Source organism: Sinohyriopsis cumingii, chromosome 13 (assembly GCF_028554795.1).
Source record: "Sinohyriopsis cumingii isolate HCF-2022 chromosome 13, ASM2855479v2, whole genome shotgun sequence".
NCBI lineage: Eukaryota > Metazoa > Mollusca > Bivalvia > Unionida > Unionidae > Sinohyriopsis > Sinohyriopsis cumingii.
Genome location: NC_142973.1, coordinates 611,543 through 630,809, shown reverse-complemented (window position 1 = coordinate 630,809; position 19,267 = coordinate 611,543). Strand labels below are relative to the sequence as shown.

General features: G+C 34.5%; 1 protein-coding gene across 5 annotated transcripts in view; it reads right to left on the bottom strand.

Annotated features, from left to right (window-relative positions):
- Positions 1-1,406: 1,406 nt before the first annotated feature.
- The window catches only part of LOC149784828 (MOB kinase activator 2-like), a 135,395-nt gene continuing 117,534 nt past the window's right edge, over positions 1,407-19,267 (bottom strand). For all 5 annotated transcript variants that reach the window (XM_089978390.1, XM_089978387.1, XM_089978389.1 and 2 more), the window contains exon 5: positions 1,407-18,413. In XM_089978390.1, coding sequence (XP_089834516.1) covers positions 18,124-18,413 — 290 coding nt within the window. In that variant the 3' untranslated portion in view covers positions 1,407-18,123. The remainder of the gene's footprint in view (positions 18,414-19,267) is intronic.

Here is a 19,267-nt window from a genome sequence, read left to right as displayed (position 1 = left end):
ACCATACTAAGAGCTAGAAATAGAGAAGTCAAGAATAATGGATAAAAAAGCAAAGTAAATATGCATGATCATGCCGGTACATAGATGACCAGATTACCTTTAAATCATTTTTGTTGATAGCTTAATAATTTTTTCAGACCCGGGGGCATTCATCTAAGTTGACAAATGAAGTTAGTCTTTAACTGATTATCATATAGACATTTTCTTAAGGTTCATTATTGTACCTTGAACGTACCAACTCTGATGATCCAGAATTTTGTTTCTTTGAAGTATCATCATGTCCCCCAAAAGTAACATCACTGTTGACAACAGTTTATTCCACAGGTGCTCGACACGAGCATGGTGTTAGAACAAAAAAAAAACAAAAAAAAAAACAAAAAAAAAAAACAATAATCTAAGGAAAAAATCATACAGAGTGACAAAAATACCTTAGATTACCCCCATGACCCGTTCTGACATAGGACCCTCTCTATCATAATATATAAGAGAGAAGGTACAGCACTTCCAAATATTTCGTTCCACCCATGACCCTCGATTTCCTTCTGCTATTTCCGTTTTTTAAGGCACACGACCATACTTTGTCAATAATGGCTTGATGAATGGAAAAATATCTCAGGAGTAAAACAAGCCATATAGTATGGCCATGCGCCTTAAAAAACGGAAATAGCAGAAGGAAATCGAGGGTCATGGGTGGAACGAAGTATTTTGAAGTTCCGTACGTTCTCTCTTATATACTATGACAGAGAAGGTCCTTTGTCAGAACGGGTCATGGGGGTAATCTAAGGTATTTTTGTCACTCTGTATGATTTTTTCCTTCAGATTATTGTGGTTTTTTTTTTGTCAACATCAAGCTCGCGTCGAGCACCTGTGGTTTATTCAGGTTTTGATTAATGGTTGTATGTGCCTGCGATAAGGTTGAGTGCATTATGTTATGATTTATATTTTCTGTCCACCCATGTTATCAATTTGGTTTGTGCACATTAACTTCAGTTGTCCACCATGTACAGTTACCATACTTGGGCATTTCAAGAAACTCTTTCCACTCACTCCAATAAGAAAGTTGTTTGATGGAACTCTGGGTACCCACCGGGTCTCGCCCCCGTCCCTCTTCTGCTGTTGTGGTGATTACTTGGGTGCTTGATGTGCTACTTCTGTCGATTTGGGACTTAAAGGTAACCGTGACTGATAGTTGGAAAATTGCTACTGCACAATGGCTCATACAGTTACCAAACTTTATGGATAGTATATACTTGCGGTACAGAAAAACCTTATTGATTTTAAGGTCAAAAGCTCAGAGGTAAAGGTCACCGAAAGAAGAACAGTGGTTTCTGCACAATGACTGGAGTTTTCCACCATCCAAGGTGATCGAAGAAGAAAAATGAGAAAAGAATGACACCAGACGCATCCAACGTTTCTGGCAAATTTTAATGACGAAATTCAAGTGTTCACATCTATAGTAACATTCAAGTACTTGAAAAATCAATTAACCATTAAGGATGCTGCATTAAGCAGTTTTAATAACAATATTACAATAGAATCACAGATGATGATACAGCAGTAAAAAGTATGTAGCAGGTATACAAGACGTGATGGGCATTTTTCATTCTTGCTTACCGCGCATACTTGCTTACGAGTACAACCGCAAACGGCACAGACGCAGATCTGTCGATGCATAATGTGCTGGCAAATGTGGGTCTGTGCAGATTGTAAGGAGTAATCAGTATAATAAGCAACACAGACCCTGATCTGCATTTGTGGGATGCTATGGCAGATCATGATCTTTATATGGTATATATTCTTGCTTAGGTTTCAAATAAAAAAACAGGTACCTTATACGCTTTTATACAAGTCTAACTATAAACTGCATAGACAGATCTATCATTGCACTATGAGCCTGCAATCTGGGTCAATGCTGTTTTGGCTTAATTAGAACAAACAACATGCACCCTGCCTACTGTGGCATTATGCAACGACAGTCCACTGTCTATGTTTGCAGTTAGGTTCAACTTGAAAGTGTGTGTGTGTGTGATTAGGATTTTTAATGTAGCTTTAACAATTTTTCAGTCATATCGCTATGATGTATGCAGTGTGACAGTTTATAGTGATGTCTAGCACTGGGGCATCATGCTGCAGACATGTAGGTCCAACTTGAATGTGTGTGTGTGTGTGTGTGTGTGTGTGTGTGTGTGATTAGGATTTTTAACGTAGCTTTAACAATATTTCAGTCATATCACTATGATGTATACAGTGTGGCAGTTTATAGTGATGTCTAGCACTGGGGCATCATGCCGCAGACATGTAGGATGATATCCCACCCAGTCACATTATCCTGACGCCAGGCCGACCAGTCCTAAGACTAACCTCTTAATGCCGAACGCCTAGCGAGGCAGAGGTTAGTACCATTTTTGCAAGTCTTTGGTATGACTCGGCCAGAGTTCGAATCCACGACCTCCTGCTTCCGAGGCGGACGCTCGAACCACTAGGCCACCTAAGCGGTCAACTCGTATGTGAGTATAGACGTTATTAAAATTCTTGATAGAATCAAAATGCTGTCTATATTGCAACAATCCTGTACTCAGCATGCCCACTCAAACTAACCAGCTCAAACTCTACTATCCATTTCACATGCACATGCATCCGACTTGACTTAAATGTACTGAAGGTCAGTGCAAACAATTAGAAAAGAAGTCTACTGCTAAATTAAGTCAACTAGCAGGTCATGCGTATCTGCTGATGTATGTAGGTTAATCTCGCACTATAACTAGAAACAGCAACTTAACTAACAGAGTCCTCAATTACCAATACTTTGTGCTTCATGAATATTTAAAACATCAGAGAATCTCTTCTGTTCAGATTAAGCAGTTACCATATATGCACACACTAACAAGACATGACCAAACGCAAACAGCACAGACCCTGAACTGCCAATGCATTTTGCACTAACAAATCAAAGTCTAAGCAGAATGTTCTACTTATTACTCCTAATAAAACCAAAACTACATAGGTCCAGATCTACCAGATAAGGTTCTCTTGTCTGAAACTGGACTCAACTTATAAGCACAAGTGCAAAGAGTAAACAATCATAAATGCATTGCATTTATCCAATCTTCCTTAACAGTCATTACTAATGAACAGTCACTTGTTTTAAACAGGCAACTGTTCTCTTGCACACAACTTGCACAAAACTTCCTGTAAAACGATACCTAAGCTCAGGTACCTATTCAACGATACCTAAGCTCACCTATTCAACATTTGCTTTAAGTCTGCTCATTTGCTTATATCCATCTCTTTTTTTGTGCCGCAAAAGTTATGAAACTCTGAAGCTTTATCACTTTAAATTAGTAAATGAAAAATTTAAATCTGAGCATCTGTTAAAATTTTATTGTCATGAAGTTCCGAATATATCCCACCATTATGTTACACAATGTAACTACAAGCCTCAAATAACAGCCCACTCATTGCCTCTATATCAGGAGATGTTATATAAGATGATAATTTGACTGACATGTTACAAAGGTAAATTAGGACACAACTTATCTCAGGAGGCCACATTTTTCATGTCTGAGAGGTGGCTACAGGTTACCCAAGACAAGACTGATACCTTGTATGTTCACTCTCAGTTTATTTGAAGACTCTACTGATCCAAAAGAATGGACCCAACTAAATTGTGAAAATCACAGTAGAACTTTGAAAACTCTTCAGCCCTGCAGAGTAAATATTTTTTCAAACCAAGATGTTTTTTTTGGTTGTTGTTTTGAGGTTTTCTCGACCACCGCAAAGAGAAAGCTTTACATGTGGACAGAGAAAATTATTCTGAGTAATGGCAAGGAATAATGTCAGAGTTATCCAAGTTTTACTGTACAATGAAATGGAGGGTTTCATTTACATCAAAATCTGGTGAGGTCTGTTCTTGATTTAGATTTGACAATATAAGACTTTTAGCATCAACTGATATTCCACAAGTGTACACATAAAATTTTGGTAAAATTTCCGACCAAATCAACCATGAAGCCGATAATAAATTTTGATGAAGAAAAATAGTGTTATTCACCAGTCATTCTGACCAAACCTTCAAACCAGGAATGATCACTGTCAAAATCATGGAAAAAACACAGAAGAAACAATCTAATAAAAAAACAACAAAAAAACTTGTATCAACTGATAGCATGCATAGCGTGTAGAAGGGAGAATACAAGTTAAATATACAACAGGAAATTATGACAAGATAAATGAAAAATACACACCTGGACCACCTTGGCACTTTTGTGTCCATATAAAAAATGGAAGCTATTTAATGGTGATGATATGATTCAGATTGGCAAAAAGCAATCATCTGTCTTAGGACCACTCTGCAAAATACTGAGTCAGAAAAATACAAAACCAACTGGAATCCTTTTACTAAAATCTTAAGAAATGTAAATAATTTAAGTTTTTAAGATGTTGCTGACACTCATTAAATATTATAAGAAAGAAATGTTAACAGGAATGTGCTGTGTAGCTCTCATTTAAATCAGTAAAATCATTATTTTTTCGGAAAACAAGAAACAATTTTTTTTTCTTTTCTATTAAATATACTTGCAGACAGAGAAAAAAAAATGTACCTTCACTTGCAGTTGTGTCTGAATCACTGATTGCTAAGGGATATTATACACTGGGTTTACCAATACTTGCAGTGAAATAAAGGAAATTCATATTTCCTTAAGTACAACAAAAATTTCTATGTTCTAACTGAAAACCAACTTTGACTGATCATCCCATTTTTTTTATGTATGCTTGCTTGACAGGGTCCTAATAACTAGCTGCGATTATTACCAAGGTTAAAAAAAAGAAAGGATTCATATTGTTACAGGAAATGAACTGGTACATATGTTAGCATGCAAGACAGAACCAACTGCAAACTGCATAGACCAGATCTGCCACTGCATAATGAACTGGTAGATCTGTGTCTAAGCAGTCTGTTCTACTGATTACTCCTAACAAAATGCAAAGACTCAGACCAGCCGTTGCATGATACGACAGCAGATCTGGGTCTATGCAGTTTACAGTTAGATTAAACTTGTATGTATATTCATTCTGCTGCAGTGACATAAATTGAAAACTATTATTTTCCTGACACGGTAAAATGTAAACAGCAAATAAAAGCATTACTTTGCATTTTAATCTTACCATTCAAGTCAGGTCATTAAACATTACTGTGACCTACTGTCAAAGAACTACACAAAATAAAACTTCACAAAACTTTGGTAAGTAATTCTATAAATCATCAGACAAATGTTTGTGATTAATATGGGCTACTTCAATACAAGATCTCAAAAAAGGTACGACATAAAAGAAAAATGTTCAACAAAAATACACTCCAGTAAATCCAATGGTATGTTAATAAAGTAGCCTAACAAATTCAGATGTTCTTTTCTGACATTTAAAATCTCGTACAACACTGAAAATGCACATATACTGGTATACTGTTAGGACTGGTTCACCCATTTTTGAAACGCAACCACAAAAGCAATAAAAGTCTCATCAAAATTACATATTATACCTGGTGTAAGGAAACAATGATCAAAATAAAACAACTGACAAAACAAGGCTGGTTCAATGCAAAAAAGCTAATCTTAAATTGCACAATTTATGAAGCTAATGCAAAATTAAATGTTCACAGGACATTTGGGAAAAGAACAAAAAAAGATAAACATTCAGTTATCCAGTGCTAAATTAAGATGATTATACACAAAAAGAGAAATCAAATCATTTTATCTGTGAAAGCATAACAATCATGCTCACCTTATTTGCTTTAATGCTAGCTGCACAATTTCTCCTATGAGACCAGGAAGCCTGCATCAAAGCATATTTTAACAGTATGAGTGGGCCTATAACAATAAACTACTTTCTTGTAAAACAATTGCAGACTTCTTGAGTGGAGGGATGAACTTATTATCAAGCATAGACTAATCATGGGAGAATAAAAGCACATGAAATGGAAAAGTTTGATGTGATGTAAGCAATCAACCATGTTGCACAAAGGTAACCAGATGACCAGCATAACCTTTCTTGTCTTCCACATTTACTTGGCACAGATAGGTTTGCCTTGCCATTTCTAATCACAAGACAATAATGGATAAAGGTTTGAAAAATGTGAAAATTTCAGTAAAATGTGAAACTATCAATCACCAGAAATAAGTAAACAAAAGGAAACCGAAAAGTTGATTGACTTCAGTGCAATATGTGTGCAGTAGATGTACCTAATTATATTTAATTCTGGAAGCTTATACAGTTGGGTAATGGGATGGTATGGGGAGCAAAATTAACAAGAGTACCACAAATGGCACATGATATGCCTGTGTTGTGACCTCTTCCCTACTAATGACCTTGACCACTGATTTAGGAACAGGACTACTGTATGATAAAGCATGGACCTAGAAAAGTTTAAAATCGAAATATATGTAGGTATTAAAATGTGACAGCTTGTACAGGTAAACATGCCCCTGATCTAAGTTATTATCTCTTATTGTGACCCTGACCTCGAAGCAGGGGGCATGACCAAACACATTAGACATTAACTTTAAAATATTTATTAAAATATCTTCATTGGTTTAAAAGCTACATACATAAGGCTAGCTGTCACTAATTACCCTCATGATGACCTTGATGCAGGGGCATGACATCATAAGTATGTGACACAATGATTACCATCCTAACCCTATGTTTTGCATCACTCTCAATCTTTTCCTCCATAAATATTTTTAATGCATTTAAAGTTTTTGGACAGTCATGGTCGGTAATTTTATTTCTGAACTTGAGTTTTGGACACAGTAAATAAGATAAATTCCAGTTTGCATCGAGTGACAGGAAGTTTATTTCAATCATTAAACCACATTGCATTCAAAGAATGAAAATAACATTGACGTATTCTGCCTGAAGAGGACATGGTATTTGCTATTTCAAGATTATCAACCAAAGCTTTACATTATGAATATAGGAAACTCATCTGAAAATTGAGATCAATGTTTCAGTAAACAAGTTATGTTTAGAAATTAACTGTTTCCCAACAGAAAATAAACAGTATTTGCTAAAAAGAAAGGACAAATTTATAAAACAGGTATGCATAAATTTTAATTCCTAATCCCATTTAATTAATGTTGAAAATTATTTGAACCCATCTATGTAAGACATGTCATGTCTCTCAGACCCATCTATATAAGACATGTCTCTCAGACCCATCTATGTAAGACATGTCATGTCTCTCAGACCCATCTATATTGTTGTTGTTGTAGGGTTTAACGCCATTTTTCAGTACACGATAGGCTATACATGGCGGCCAGCATTAATGGTGGAGGAAGAACCCAGGAAAACCCAGGAAAGAACCACCGACCCAACAAGAAGCTACTGGCAATCTTTCTCATATACCCACACTGGCTGAATCCGAGACTCGAACCGACGCAGACAGAGGTGAGATGGCAGTGATCCGTAACGGACAGCACTTTAGACCACTCGGCCACTCAAGGCCCCCCATCTATGCAAGACATGTCATGTCTCTCAGACCCATCTATGTAAGACATGTCATGTCTCTAAGAGATGGTAACTGTTTCTTAAGTCATGTGAATCTATACTGGACTTTGTTATGTCCACCAAAGAAAAAGGCTGACTATAAAGGAAGAATGGTGAACATGGCAGGCATATGGCAAAGAGAATAATGTACCTGATAACTTTTTTATAGAGGGTAGTATATCCCATTTCTCTGCAAGTCTAAACAAAACAATTTAAAATTGGCTTCAAAACTAATTATCTCCATCTTGGACATCCTTTGCAAGTCAAGACAGGATTTTTAATATGCCAGCACAAATAAACCGCAGACTTCACAAGTTTTCATGAACAAAGGGATCCACTTCTCCATACACTAGACAGAGGAAATTTTAATAAAAACTGCCCTTATTTTTTGGCTTAAAGTTTAATTTTATACCCAGTGTGTTGCAGTTCTAACAACCAAGACTTTACTGACATCACCTGTTGTTTGGATGTATTTCCCCAATGAGAAACAACATCATTTACATAAAAGACTACTTACAGACTACCAAGAATTTGATTTAATTGTATCTACACTGCATACAAGATTTAATTGGTCAAATCCAGAAATGAAAATAGTGGTTGACCTTGCCCCGTCCCAAGCCCAACCCTAATTTTTGGACAGTTTTGTTTTGTTCCCAAGATTTTGGATAGAAAAAGGATTATCTGTTGGCATCTGAAAACAAAAGGAAAAAATATAGTCATGACAGCTGGTTCAAGTTTCAATAAAATATCTTGGTTTAAAAGTTATACTCTGGACAAGGTTACAAGTGAAGAGTTAGGTTTCTTCCTGCTGTGACCTTAACCTTGAGATAGGGGTAAGAACTATGGTAAATCTCACACCATCTACTCCACATATATCATTAGCTAAAGTATCTTTAAAATATCTTCAGTGGGCTCAACAGTATTACTCCAGAGATGAATACAAGTCACATGATTACATTTTCCTTTCCTATGACCTTGATCTCGACCTTGATGCTTGGGGTACAGTTATGTTATGTGACACCCTCTATACAAGATATATAACTGGCTCAAGTTTCATATTCTGTGGTTAAACATTTTACTCCAGAAGACAGCAATAATAGGGCAGTAGTTTGCTGTGACCTTGACCTCGAGTCTCATGGTGTAATTATGGTATCCAATACACCATCTACATATGATCTATATAACTGGCTAAAGTTTTATTAAAATATCACAAGTAGTTAAAAAGCTATACCCTGGACAAAGATGCATATTGAAAATAACGTTTTTCCTTGTCATGACCTTGAGGCAGGGGACATGTCTATAGAATATAAGGATAGTATATACATGATATAAAATTGGATAAAGTTTTCCTTAAAATCTCTCAAGTGGTTCTAAAGTTTACACTTTGAACAAGAATACAACTTACAATATAAAAATTTTCTTTGCCTGACTTTGAACTTGGAGCAGGGGCCAAGGCCACATTATGTAACACTACTGGGCAAAGTTTTATGAAAATCTTCCCAACCATTACAAAGCTATAAGCCAGACAAAAATAATGATGACAGATGGGCAGACAATGCCATAACATAAAAGAGGACTAATATAAACTTTATAGCTAACACTTTCATGACAAAATCAGTCTTATTGTGGCTTTTTGAGATTGGTTACATCCGACTGGATAACTGTCATTACATAAAAAATGAAGATATATGTTTCATAACTTTCATCCATTAACCTTAAAAAGTTCAAGATTTATACTCAGACAATGACACAATTAATCTTTGGTTATTTTTGCTCATTAATTGCAAAAGACCTTGCAAAATCAAATTTAAAGCCTGCATTGCAAAATAAAAATTTAATATACCCAATATATGAAACAAAAAAATGCAATTTTGAAGGACTAAAAAATGACAGTCCAAAAACTGCTAAAACATAAGCAGAATATCAGTTTGACTCCCTAAATAAACTGTAAGAAAGATGATTTACAACTGGTTTATCTAAAATTAATGACTTGTCTTAAGTACAGATATAAAAACCATGAGTGCATGTTTGTACTGTATGATAGTTCTATAATATAAATTAAGTGCTGCCCTGTAAAGTATATTGGAATATAATGCTCTATGAGGTATCAATCACAAGATCCTCCACCTAATGATAAATACATCATGAACTGTTTATTGGCTTTTGCAATGATAAATTATTATTACCTCTTGTATGTAAAACAATCCCTCATTGGTTGAGTATTTGACCTTTTAAAAAATCCAAGATCAGCATGCATCTTTCTTGTCATAAATAAAAATGAATGGTGTTAATATAAGACTCACAAGTTATTTTGCAAAAGCCATTTTCCTTCTTTCCATTTATAGTGATCCTGACATTCGAACAACTGATCTAAAAATCACAAAGTGCCTTTGTTGTTTCAAATATGAAAAGTCTGGTCTTGGTTACTGGCACAAGGCATCAACTATCTGTGAAAATCATTTTTCTCTTTTGAGTCTCTTTGTCACCAATGCGAGTCATATACAAAGTTCAGTCAAGGTATGTGGCAAACATCTTGTCACAAATGCAAGCCATCCATAAAGTTCAGTCATGATATGTGGCAAACAACTTGTGTAGTTTTGTGAAAATCATTTTGCCTCCTTCCAGTCCCGGTTACTTTGACTTCTGCACCCCAAAATGAAGAGGTTTAATCCTTGTCTAAACTGCAAGCCATCCACAAGGTATGGTCCAAGTAAGTGATAAAAAAAAAGATATGATGTGGAAACATTTTTTCTTAGAACCATTCTGACCCTGACTTTTGATTTTCTGACCTCCAAATCAACAGGCATCTTTCTCATCTAAACTGCAAGCTACTTACAAGTTTGGAAAGGGAACCTGATACACAAATCAAGTTACTGAGTGAAAACAGTGTTCTGTCTTTCATTCCTCTCACCTGATATTTGCCTTTCGAGACTGAATGCATCAATGTAAACTTTAGTAATTGTGGAGGACTTGAGTTTTTGTGTGGAAACAAAACAGGCAACAGATAAACAACTTAATGTGATATGCTCTGCCTAATAGTGGCTGTATAAAAATTGAAACATATTTGAGCTTAACAACTTTAACATTTACCTTACTGTAGGGAGTGGATGGATGTACAGACACACATACAATAATGCCAGGGTGAATGCAGTGATGAGCTTCCAGTAAACCAGGCTTGACAAAATTAGGGAATTTCATGACTTTAAAATTTATGAAGGTTTATGAATATTAAAATTTCTCCTGTATCAATTTTTATATGCTGTTATGTATGCTATCCACATGTAAAAGTAAGTCTCCATCAACCACCAACAATTTCAAACAAATAAATAAATATTATACACGAGTCCCTCAAAGGGCCTGACACTCTATTGGTTAACAAGAAGTTTCAGGAATAAGACTTTTGTTTTAATTCCAAGAGTTTAAACCATTTTTTATATTCTTGAGCAATAACAAGATTTTAAAATTGGCCGTAATAGTGGCCATATTGGATATATGATCGCAGGTATTTCATTAAGAACAAGCTATACATAATTACAAGTCTCTTGTGAAAACCCATTATCAATATGGCCATCCTTTAGAAGTAGTAGCAAAAGATTTTCAAGATGGCCATCACTATACAGCACTTACATTGGCTGCAAGACTGGCAGAATATTCCTTAAGGACCAAATCATATGAATACTGGTAAAAAAATTCATGTCAATATGACTTTCTTTTTATTAGAAGTTGTGACAAGATTTTCAAGAAGGCAACCATATTGGAGGTCAGAGCAGCACCAATTCTGTTTAGGACCAACTAGATGTTGGGATGAATGTGTATATAACGTTTCAATCATCCAGGTAGTTTAGAAGCAGTAACGATAACAAACTTTTGCCGACAGATGACTGGATGACAGGCTATCCCATAAGTTCACCTGGTCTATGATCAGAAGTGCAAAAAATTTCACATCTGCATGCCATAGTAAAATAAAGGTATACGCAGATATATACCTGATCTGACCATGTATAACACACACAAAATGCAACATGACACACCCAGACTAACCATCACATAATGCACTGGTAAATCAGGGTATACACTGTTTGTTCTAATAATAATTTCCATTCAACAGCTCAGACCCGATCTGCCAGTGAATTATGTGAAAGTAGATCTAAATATGTTATGCTTTCACACTTAGATGTTATTTACAGCAAAAACGGTATTTATTTGTATTCTATCTCAACAATGTCCAAAAACGGACTCGAGTCTGATAAATATGTACACAATCTTTCTCTCAAAGTAACTTCTGATATCCAAAATTCCAATGACATAATGCTCCATAGCAAGGCATTTCTTTTTTTGAAGACTACCTCTCTCAGGAGATGAAAACCTAGGTCTTTTCTCCGTTTTTTCCTAAGTCTTCATTGCCTTTGAAAAAATAACCCAAATGTTCAGTTTTTAAAGTTTACAAAAAAGGGACCATGAAACAATTGTGATAAAAAATAGTGCAAAAATTTGGTGATGTTATAGAAATAACTATAAAAAGACTATTCTTCATCAAAGGAGCAGAACTCAGATTTGGAATCATGAATATACTGTGTATCAAGTAATTCTGATGTGGGGATTCATTTAGGTTTTCATTTAATATACTGTGTATCAAGTAATTCTGATGTGGGGATTCATTTAGGTTTTCATTTAATATACTGTGTATCAAGTAATTCTGATGTGGGGATTCATTTAGGTTTTCATTTAATATACTGTGTATCAAGTAATTCTGATGTGGGGATTCATTTAGGTTTTCATTTAATATACTGTGTATCAAGTAATTCTGATGTGGGGGTTCATTTAGGTTTTCATTTAATATACTGTGTATCAAGTAATTCTGATGTGGGGATTCATTTAGGTTTTCATTTAATATACTGTGTATCAAGTAATTCTGATGTGGGGATTCATTTAGGTTTTCATTTAATATACTGTGTATCAAGTAATTCTGATGTGGGGATTCATTTAGGTTTTCATTTAATATACTGTGTATCAAGTAATTCTGATGTGGGGGTTCATTTAGGTTTTCATTTAATATACTGTGTATCAAGTAATTCTGATGTGGGGATTCATTTAGGTTTTCATTTAATATACTGTGTATCAAGTAATTCTGATGTGGGGATTCATTTAGGTTTTCATTTAATATACTGTGTATCAAGTAATTCTGATGTGGGGATTCATTTAGGTTTTCATTTAATATACTGTGTATCAAGTAATTCTGATGTGGGGATTCATTTAGGTTTTCATTTAATATACTGTGTATCAAGTAATTCTGATGTGGGGGTTCATTTAGGTTTTTCTTGGCTGACATTTGCAACAAGTTGCAAAACTTTAAACCTCAATTTTCCCATATAAATTTAATTGTTTGTTTTTAAAAAAGCCAAAACAGAACAAAAGGAAATGTATCCAATCCTTTAAAAGTCAATTTCACCTAAATTTCCCCAAGCACAAAATAACCCGACAGAAGTTTTATTCAAGAAATTCAATGACAAAAGGAATGACACAATATAATCCCTGCTAGGAAAGGTAACACGACTGAGATCAGTCTAATAATGTGAGTATCTTCACGATTTTTAACACATATGAAAGCTTGAAAACAATATAATTCTGAAGGGTAAACCAGCAATTTATTTTGCTATCAACTGACCTGAACATTTTGTAAAATACTGCAAACCTGTAAACCAACCTTTTTTTTTACATGCAATTTGTTTTCACAAATTTAACATTTTGCACTTCAGAAATCAAATAACTAGGAATACATTTTCTTCAAAATTATATATTTATCACATGTATGAATGCAATGTGTGAATGATAAATGGAAACCAAATCATAACAAACTTTGTGACATTAAGAAGCCGCACACTTTAGGAGTTGCAAAAAAAAGAAGAGAAGTTCGTTTTCAGCCAGAAAGGAAGGGTGTCTTGGATTATCTGACTCATTTATATTCCTCCATCAAAGCCAATCTACAAAGCCTTTCAAAATTACATTGCTGTTAGCAGGAAATAAAGCGAATTTCTTCATATATATGTTTATATAATGTTGAGACCAGGTTGGTTTTCACTGAAAGATAATAGAAGATATAAGGGCTGCTGCATGCTGCAATTACTATATTTTACTTTAACAAGACAAAACAAGTTTGGCAAATTGCGACATAAGATGCACAGTAAAATGCTGGTTGTCTGTGTTGGTGTGAAAACAAGTCTCCATATCCACATTGCCTTGTAAGAGGCTTTACTGTATATACTGGCTTATGAGTCCACCAGTAAATGGTACAGACCCAGATCTGCCATCACATGGGTCTGTGTAGTTTGTAAGGAGTAATCAGTAGAACAAACAACATAGACCATAATTTGCAGGTGTATTATGCTATGGCAGATCATGATCTCTGTAGTTAGCAGTTCGACTTGACTAATAAGCCATTTACAGTAGTTAACAATCAACACCAGCAATTTTGTACCTTAACTATTTTTATGGATGGGGTCAATATTTAAAGGCGTGTGAGTGGGCAGTAGACTTGATGTGAGAACTTTATCTTTGATCTCAAGCAATATCATTGTTCAGCTTTGAAGAGTTTTTATTTAATTATCATTTCAAGAACTTCTAAAAGAATTTTCCTTATGCAAATGGATCTTTCAATTTCAACATATATTTCTTTGCTGATCACTGTGTACAGGTACAAAAGTAACAGAAAACATACAACTGTGCCACAACACATATTTCTTTGCTGATCACTGTGTACAAGTACAAAAGTAACAGAAAACACACAACTGTGCCACAACAGCAACGTGTCACTACTCCATCTAGTAACTACCATAGTTGCTTGTATTTTGATCCCCTCAATTTTCATCTCTGTTGATTCAATGATTCATTATTTTGGGAAAGAGTGTGCTAGTAAATAAGAAAAATTCGGATTTTGTTTTTAAGTGATTGACTTTACTGTTTAAACTGTTTTGTATTCCTTCAAAATAATTCAAAGAGTTTCTCAGAAATTTAACAAGTTATTCAACAATTTCAAGAAAAGTTTTGTTTTTCAAAATTCAAGGAATTTTCAAGGCAACACGTCAAATTCAAGGATTTCAAGGCTGTACAAACCATGAGTATTTTTCAACAAACCTGTGTGATAAATAATTTTTAACAAGATAAAATTTACAGCTGTTTCTATTTTTTTACTGACATAGTGGTAGTGTTTGTGTGTGATAACAATGGCATTTCATTGTATGAATCAGAACTGCATGGTAGACCGACACATTACCACCAAATGCTGAAAAATGCATGTCAACCATTATTAAACCTCAGCATGTGCAGTTGGTAAAATACTTTTAATAACTAGAAAATCAATGAAAGCATTTCATTTCTCAACTGGACAAAGTGGTTGATGGCGGCAGTTCAACGCTTACATGATGAGACTGAGGTTTGTTTATACTGACAAATATTACAGGTTTTGCTACGTACATGGCGTATTATGCAAATGACTATTGTGTGCTCATTAATTTTCAAGCAGGGGATTCATTAAATTTCGTGGGGATTTGTGCAATAGTCTGTCTCAGAGAAAACACTGTACAACAATGTTTTACAACTTTCTGCCCTTCAACTTGTACTACCTAAACAAATTATCGATTACATATAATTATTTCACACTGCAAACACTGTCAAATAACACACATACTTTTCCAAACCTGTACATCATAATAACAATGTTGCTGTGATTGATATGCATATCAAATATAAAGAGACTAGGACACAAAGGGACTAGGAATGCAGCTCTCTCTCATTATAACATGGTAGTCTGAGTCCATAAGCAATGAGTACTTTAGGTACCAAGCCATGTTATACTGGGTACTGCGAGATGTATGGAAAAGTGACATATTGAGGATAGTGTAATATGCAGAACCATGGTATAGCATGCACTATTAATATTTATTCAATAATGGTATTTTGAAAAGGAAATGAAGATATAAGACCTAGTTTCACCATGTTTCATTTCAACCCATATTGTTATACATTGACATGATTTTCATCATGGGGTCCATAGTACCATATTTTATATCAGGAATCATGCTATAATGAGAAGCGTTATAATGGGAAAGAGCTGTACTTATTAGATGACTGCTGCTTAACATCTCATCAATCCATACTGTGCTAATGATGGCAATGTTCTAGGTTACAGGGAAGAGTCTACCTAATACACTTGTGACCTGCTTTCATAAAACTTATCAACTTAAGTAGGGACTCAAAACAAATTTAATCCCTTCATGAAACTGTAACAACAAAGTCATAACTTTAAGGTACAATGACAAGAAAAGGATGACTGTTTAAAAACACATTCAATTTAATATTACTTTCAGTACATTTATGAGTAACAAGGTTCCAAAATTTCAGCAAGTAATACTCAGAGATGGAATTTGTACACAAACAGGCTAAATATACAAAGAATTTGTACTGGCAATATATTACCCCATGTTGAAGATGCTGTTTTGGGATTTTTAAAAACACTGTTTTCCTTTAATTTGCTGGAGCTGAACAACCTAACAATCCAAAACATTAAAACTACAAAAAATGCCCTCTACCTGCTGGCACATCTTTTTACAGATTTCTTTTCTTTTTTTATTACTCAAAATGAATTGCTGCCTAAGCATGAAAATACAGTAAATGCTTACAAACAGTCCATGAATTTGCCATTTAGTGGCAGATGGATGATATGAGGACTATGTTTAAACTGTGACCAAAGCTGATGAATGACGGTGTGTAGAATAATCTTACTCCTATATCCATGGCTTGGCCAGTTTGCCTTGTCAATCATCATAATGAAAGATCATACTGTTTATAATATATCTGATTAAGCAGCCTTAAATAGTTCCTAAATTAATATAAAGTGAATGCAATTGCTAAGTTCACATTCTGTTGCATTTATATGGATTGCACAAGTTATAATTTCATATGTAGTATTACATCATACAAACTTTTAACAAGACAAAATGAGACAAGTACCCAATACTGATTATAACAGTCTGGCTATCAAACCTTACATTGGATATTGTATGAAGTACAAGACTAGTAGATACAAGTAATTCAGCTTATCTGCCACTGTATGACAAAGTTCACTGACTCTTTATCTTACTGGATAAGCACACAAACCTTCAACAACGTCACTAGAAAGTTATGTCCTTAACATATTTCATGATAATGAAATTTTTTTAATTCTAATAATTGAAAGGTTAACAGTAGACAAATTACTATATTTAATAACAACGGATGGACTGATGCTTTAAAACCAAACCCCAATAATATGTTGAAACCAGAAATCCATTATTTTTAACCCATTTACAAAAAAACAAATCTTTATTTTTATGCAGGCAAAGAAACCAACAAGCAAACTAATATGAATCTGATAGAAATGTGCAAAAAGGTTTAATGTTAAAATAACCTTTGACATGTCAACACAGATCAAAGAGAAGTAATAGGAAAAATCCTTGTAATGTAATGAATAATAAATAGGCAAAGATTTTACAGGGAACTAGCCGAACTAAAAAACAAAGCTTTCAAATTTTTTAAACTTTAAGTCTTCAAAGAGAACAGATCTGCCTTTACAAACGTTAACATTAAATACAGTTGAATGATAAGCACTGTTTACTTGTTGCATTTTAAAATCTGTCAGTACATTACTGTCATCATATGACATAAACTGTAATGGCATAAACTGTAGCTCTTTGTCAAAACATCCAATGGCACCCAGTCCTTGTTTCTTCAAATGGGACAAATAATTGAATGCATGTACCGTATATATTCACTTATAAGTTTAGTCCAAATACAAACATGAACCCTGATCTACTGCGTAATGTGCTATCAGATCAGGGTTTATGTTGTTTGTTCTACGGACTGCTCCTAACCAAATGCAAAGACCAAGATCTGCTGGCACATTTTGCAACAGCAAATCTGAGTCTGTGCAGTCTGCAATTTGACTCAACTAATAGGCGAGTACATATGGTATGTGACTGCTTCATTACATGTATAATATAAATTATCCATACTTTATTCTTTGTGCATGAACTGAAATGAATATCTTGTGCTTGCTTTTATTTGCTATCACTATTGTAATTTTTTTTATCAGTTCCAAGTAAAAGCATTTCCTACCTAATCTATACACAACCCCTACAAGGTCTGAGGATTCAAACAATCCTACTGCTGCATTTCAACATATAAATAGGTGCAAGTAAAGAAATTTGCATACAGATGTGAAGATAATGAAAGTACACTTCACATATGAAAGCTGAGTCTTGCAAGACCAACAACAAACATGACCAAGAAATTTTGCTTAGTTAGTGGTAAAAATATCACACATGCACAAGACCGTGGTTAGAAATATATTTTTTTAAAAACAAACTGTTTTGCAGTTTATAAAATCTGATGTTGGATTTCCTTTCTGCATGATGAAGCGGAGTCAGTGCTCTATGTTCTCACATACTGTAGTCAACAACTGTCCCCCTGTAACAAAAATTCCCAGAATATTCACAAACTGCACACAATATTCAATCAGAACATGGCACACTACTCAACTGAGCGCTATGTCCGTGATATTTCTGCTACTTCACTTCCTTCGTTTTGGTTAGGATCTGGCAGATGCTTTATCAGAGCTTTAATGAGGTCACTGAGTACTTCTGTCTCCTTTTCATCGATAAGATCAAACTTAATATTGAACACAGTGAAGTGAGTGAAAAGAGTGTTCATATGTGCATTTAAAGTCAACAACTGAAGTTCTTTAAAGTGCGTGTGATATATGTGAGCTAGAATATGGAACAGGTATTTGTGAATCTTCTTTACAGTCGCTTCAAATGTGTTGGGAAAGACTTGCCCTGGAATCAGAAATAAAAGTTTATTTGAAAATAATATTCGAGATAAAATGTGACAAAGTTGATTATATGTGTGCTTAATTTTGCTGAGCCTAACAAAGACAAACTGACTGAATTTGTGAATGCAAGGATACATGATCATGATAGTTTAAATATTCCTCTAATAACAATAACTGGCACTATTGTATACATCTAGTTCTGATAGTGAAGTTATCCAGATTAGATTAAACTCAGACCTTATTAGAGTCCAAAACTGGGCACAATAAATAGGATGGTAATTAACAAAGGTAAAACAAAATGTATGATTTTGGGGACATCACAAAAACTACACAAGTCAGGGAACCCAGAACAATCTCTTGCAATAAATAATCATCCATTAGAAAATGTCAAACATGAAAAGCTTGTATGTGTGTCCATAGATAATAATTTATTATGGAATGACCATATTGACAAGCTTAGTAAAACACTGTCATCCAAACTGCCCTACTCAGCAGAATCAGGAAATATTTACCTATGGAAACTCGCAATCTATAGAAGTCATATATTCTTCCAACAATGGACTATTGTTCAAATGTATGGGGAAACTGTGCTAAATCTGTGCTTGACAGGATTTATAAACTTCAGAAATGAGCTGCACGCGTAATTTTAGATGCATCTATTGATCATCCCCCAAAATCATTGGTTACAGAACTCAAATGGTTCACAATATATGACAGGATAGATTTTCACAAAGAAGTACTTTTATATAAATGTCTGCATGGAACTGCACCGGAGTATCTTCAGGCCATTTTCAACACAATACCAATAGGTGATTAATATGTGTATTCCAGCAGAGATGTTGATCAATGCAGATAACA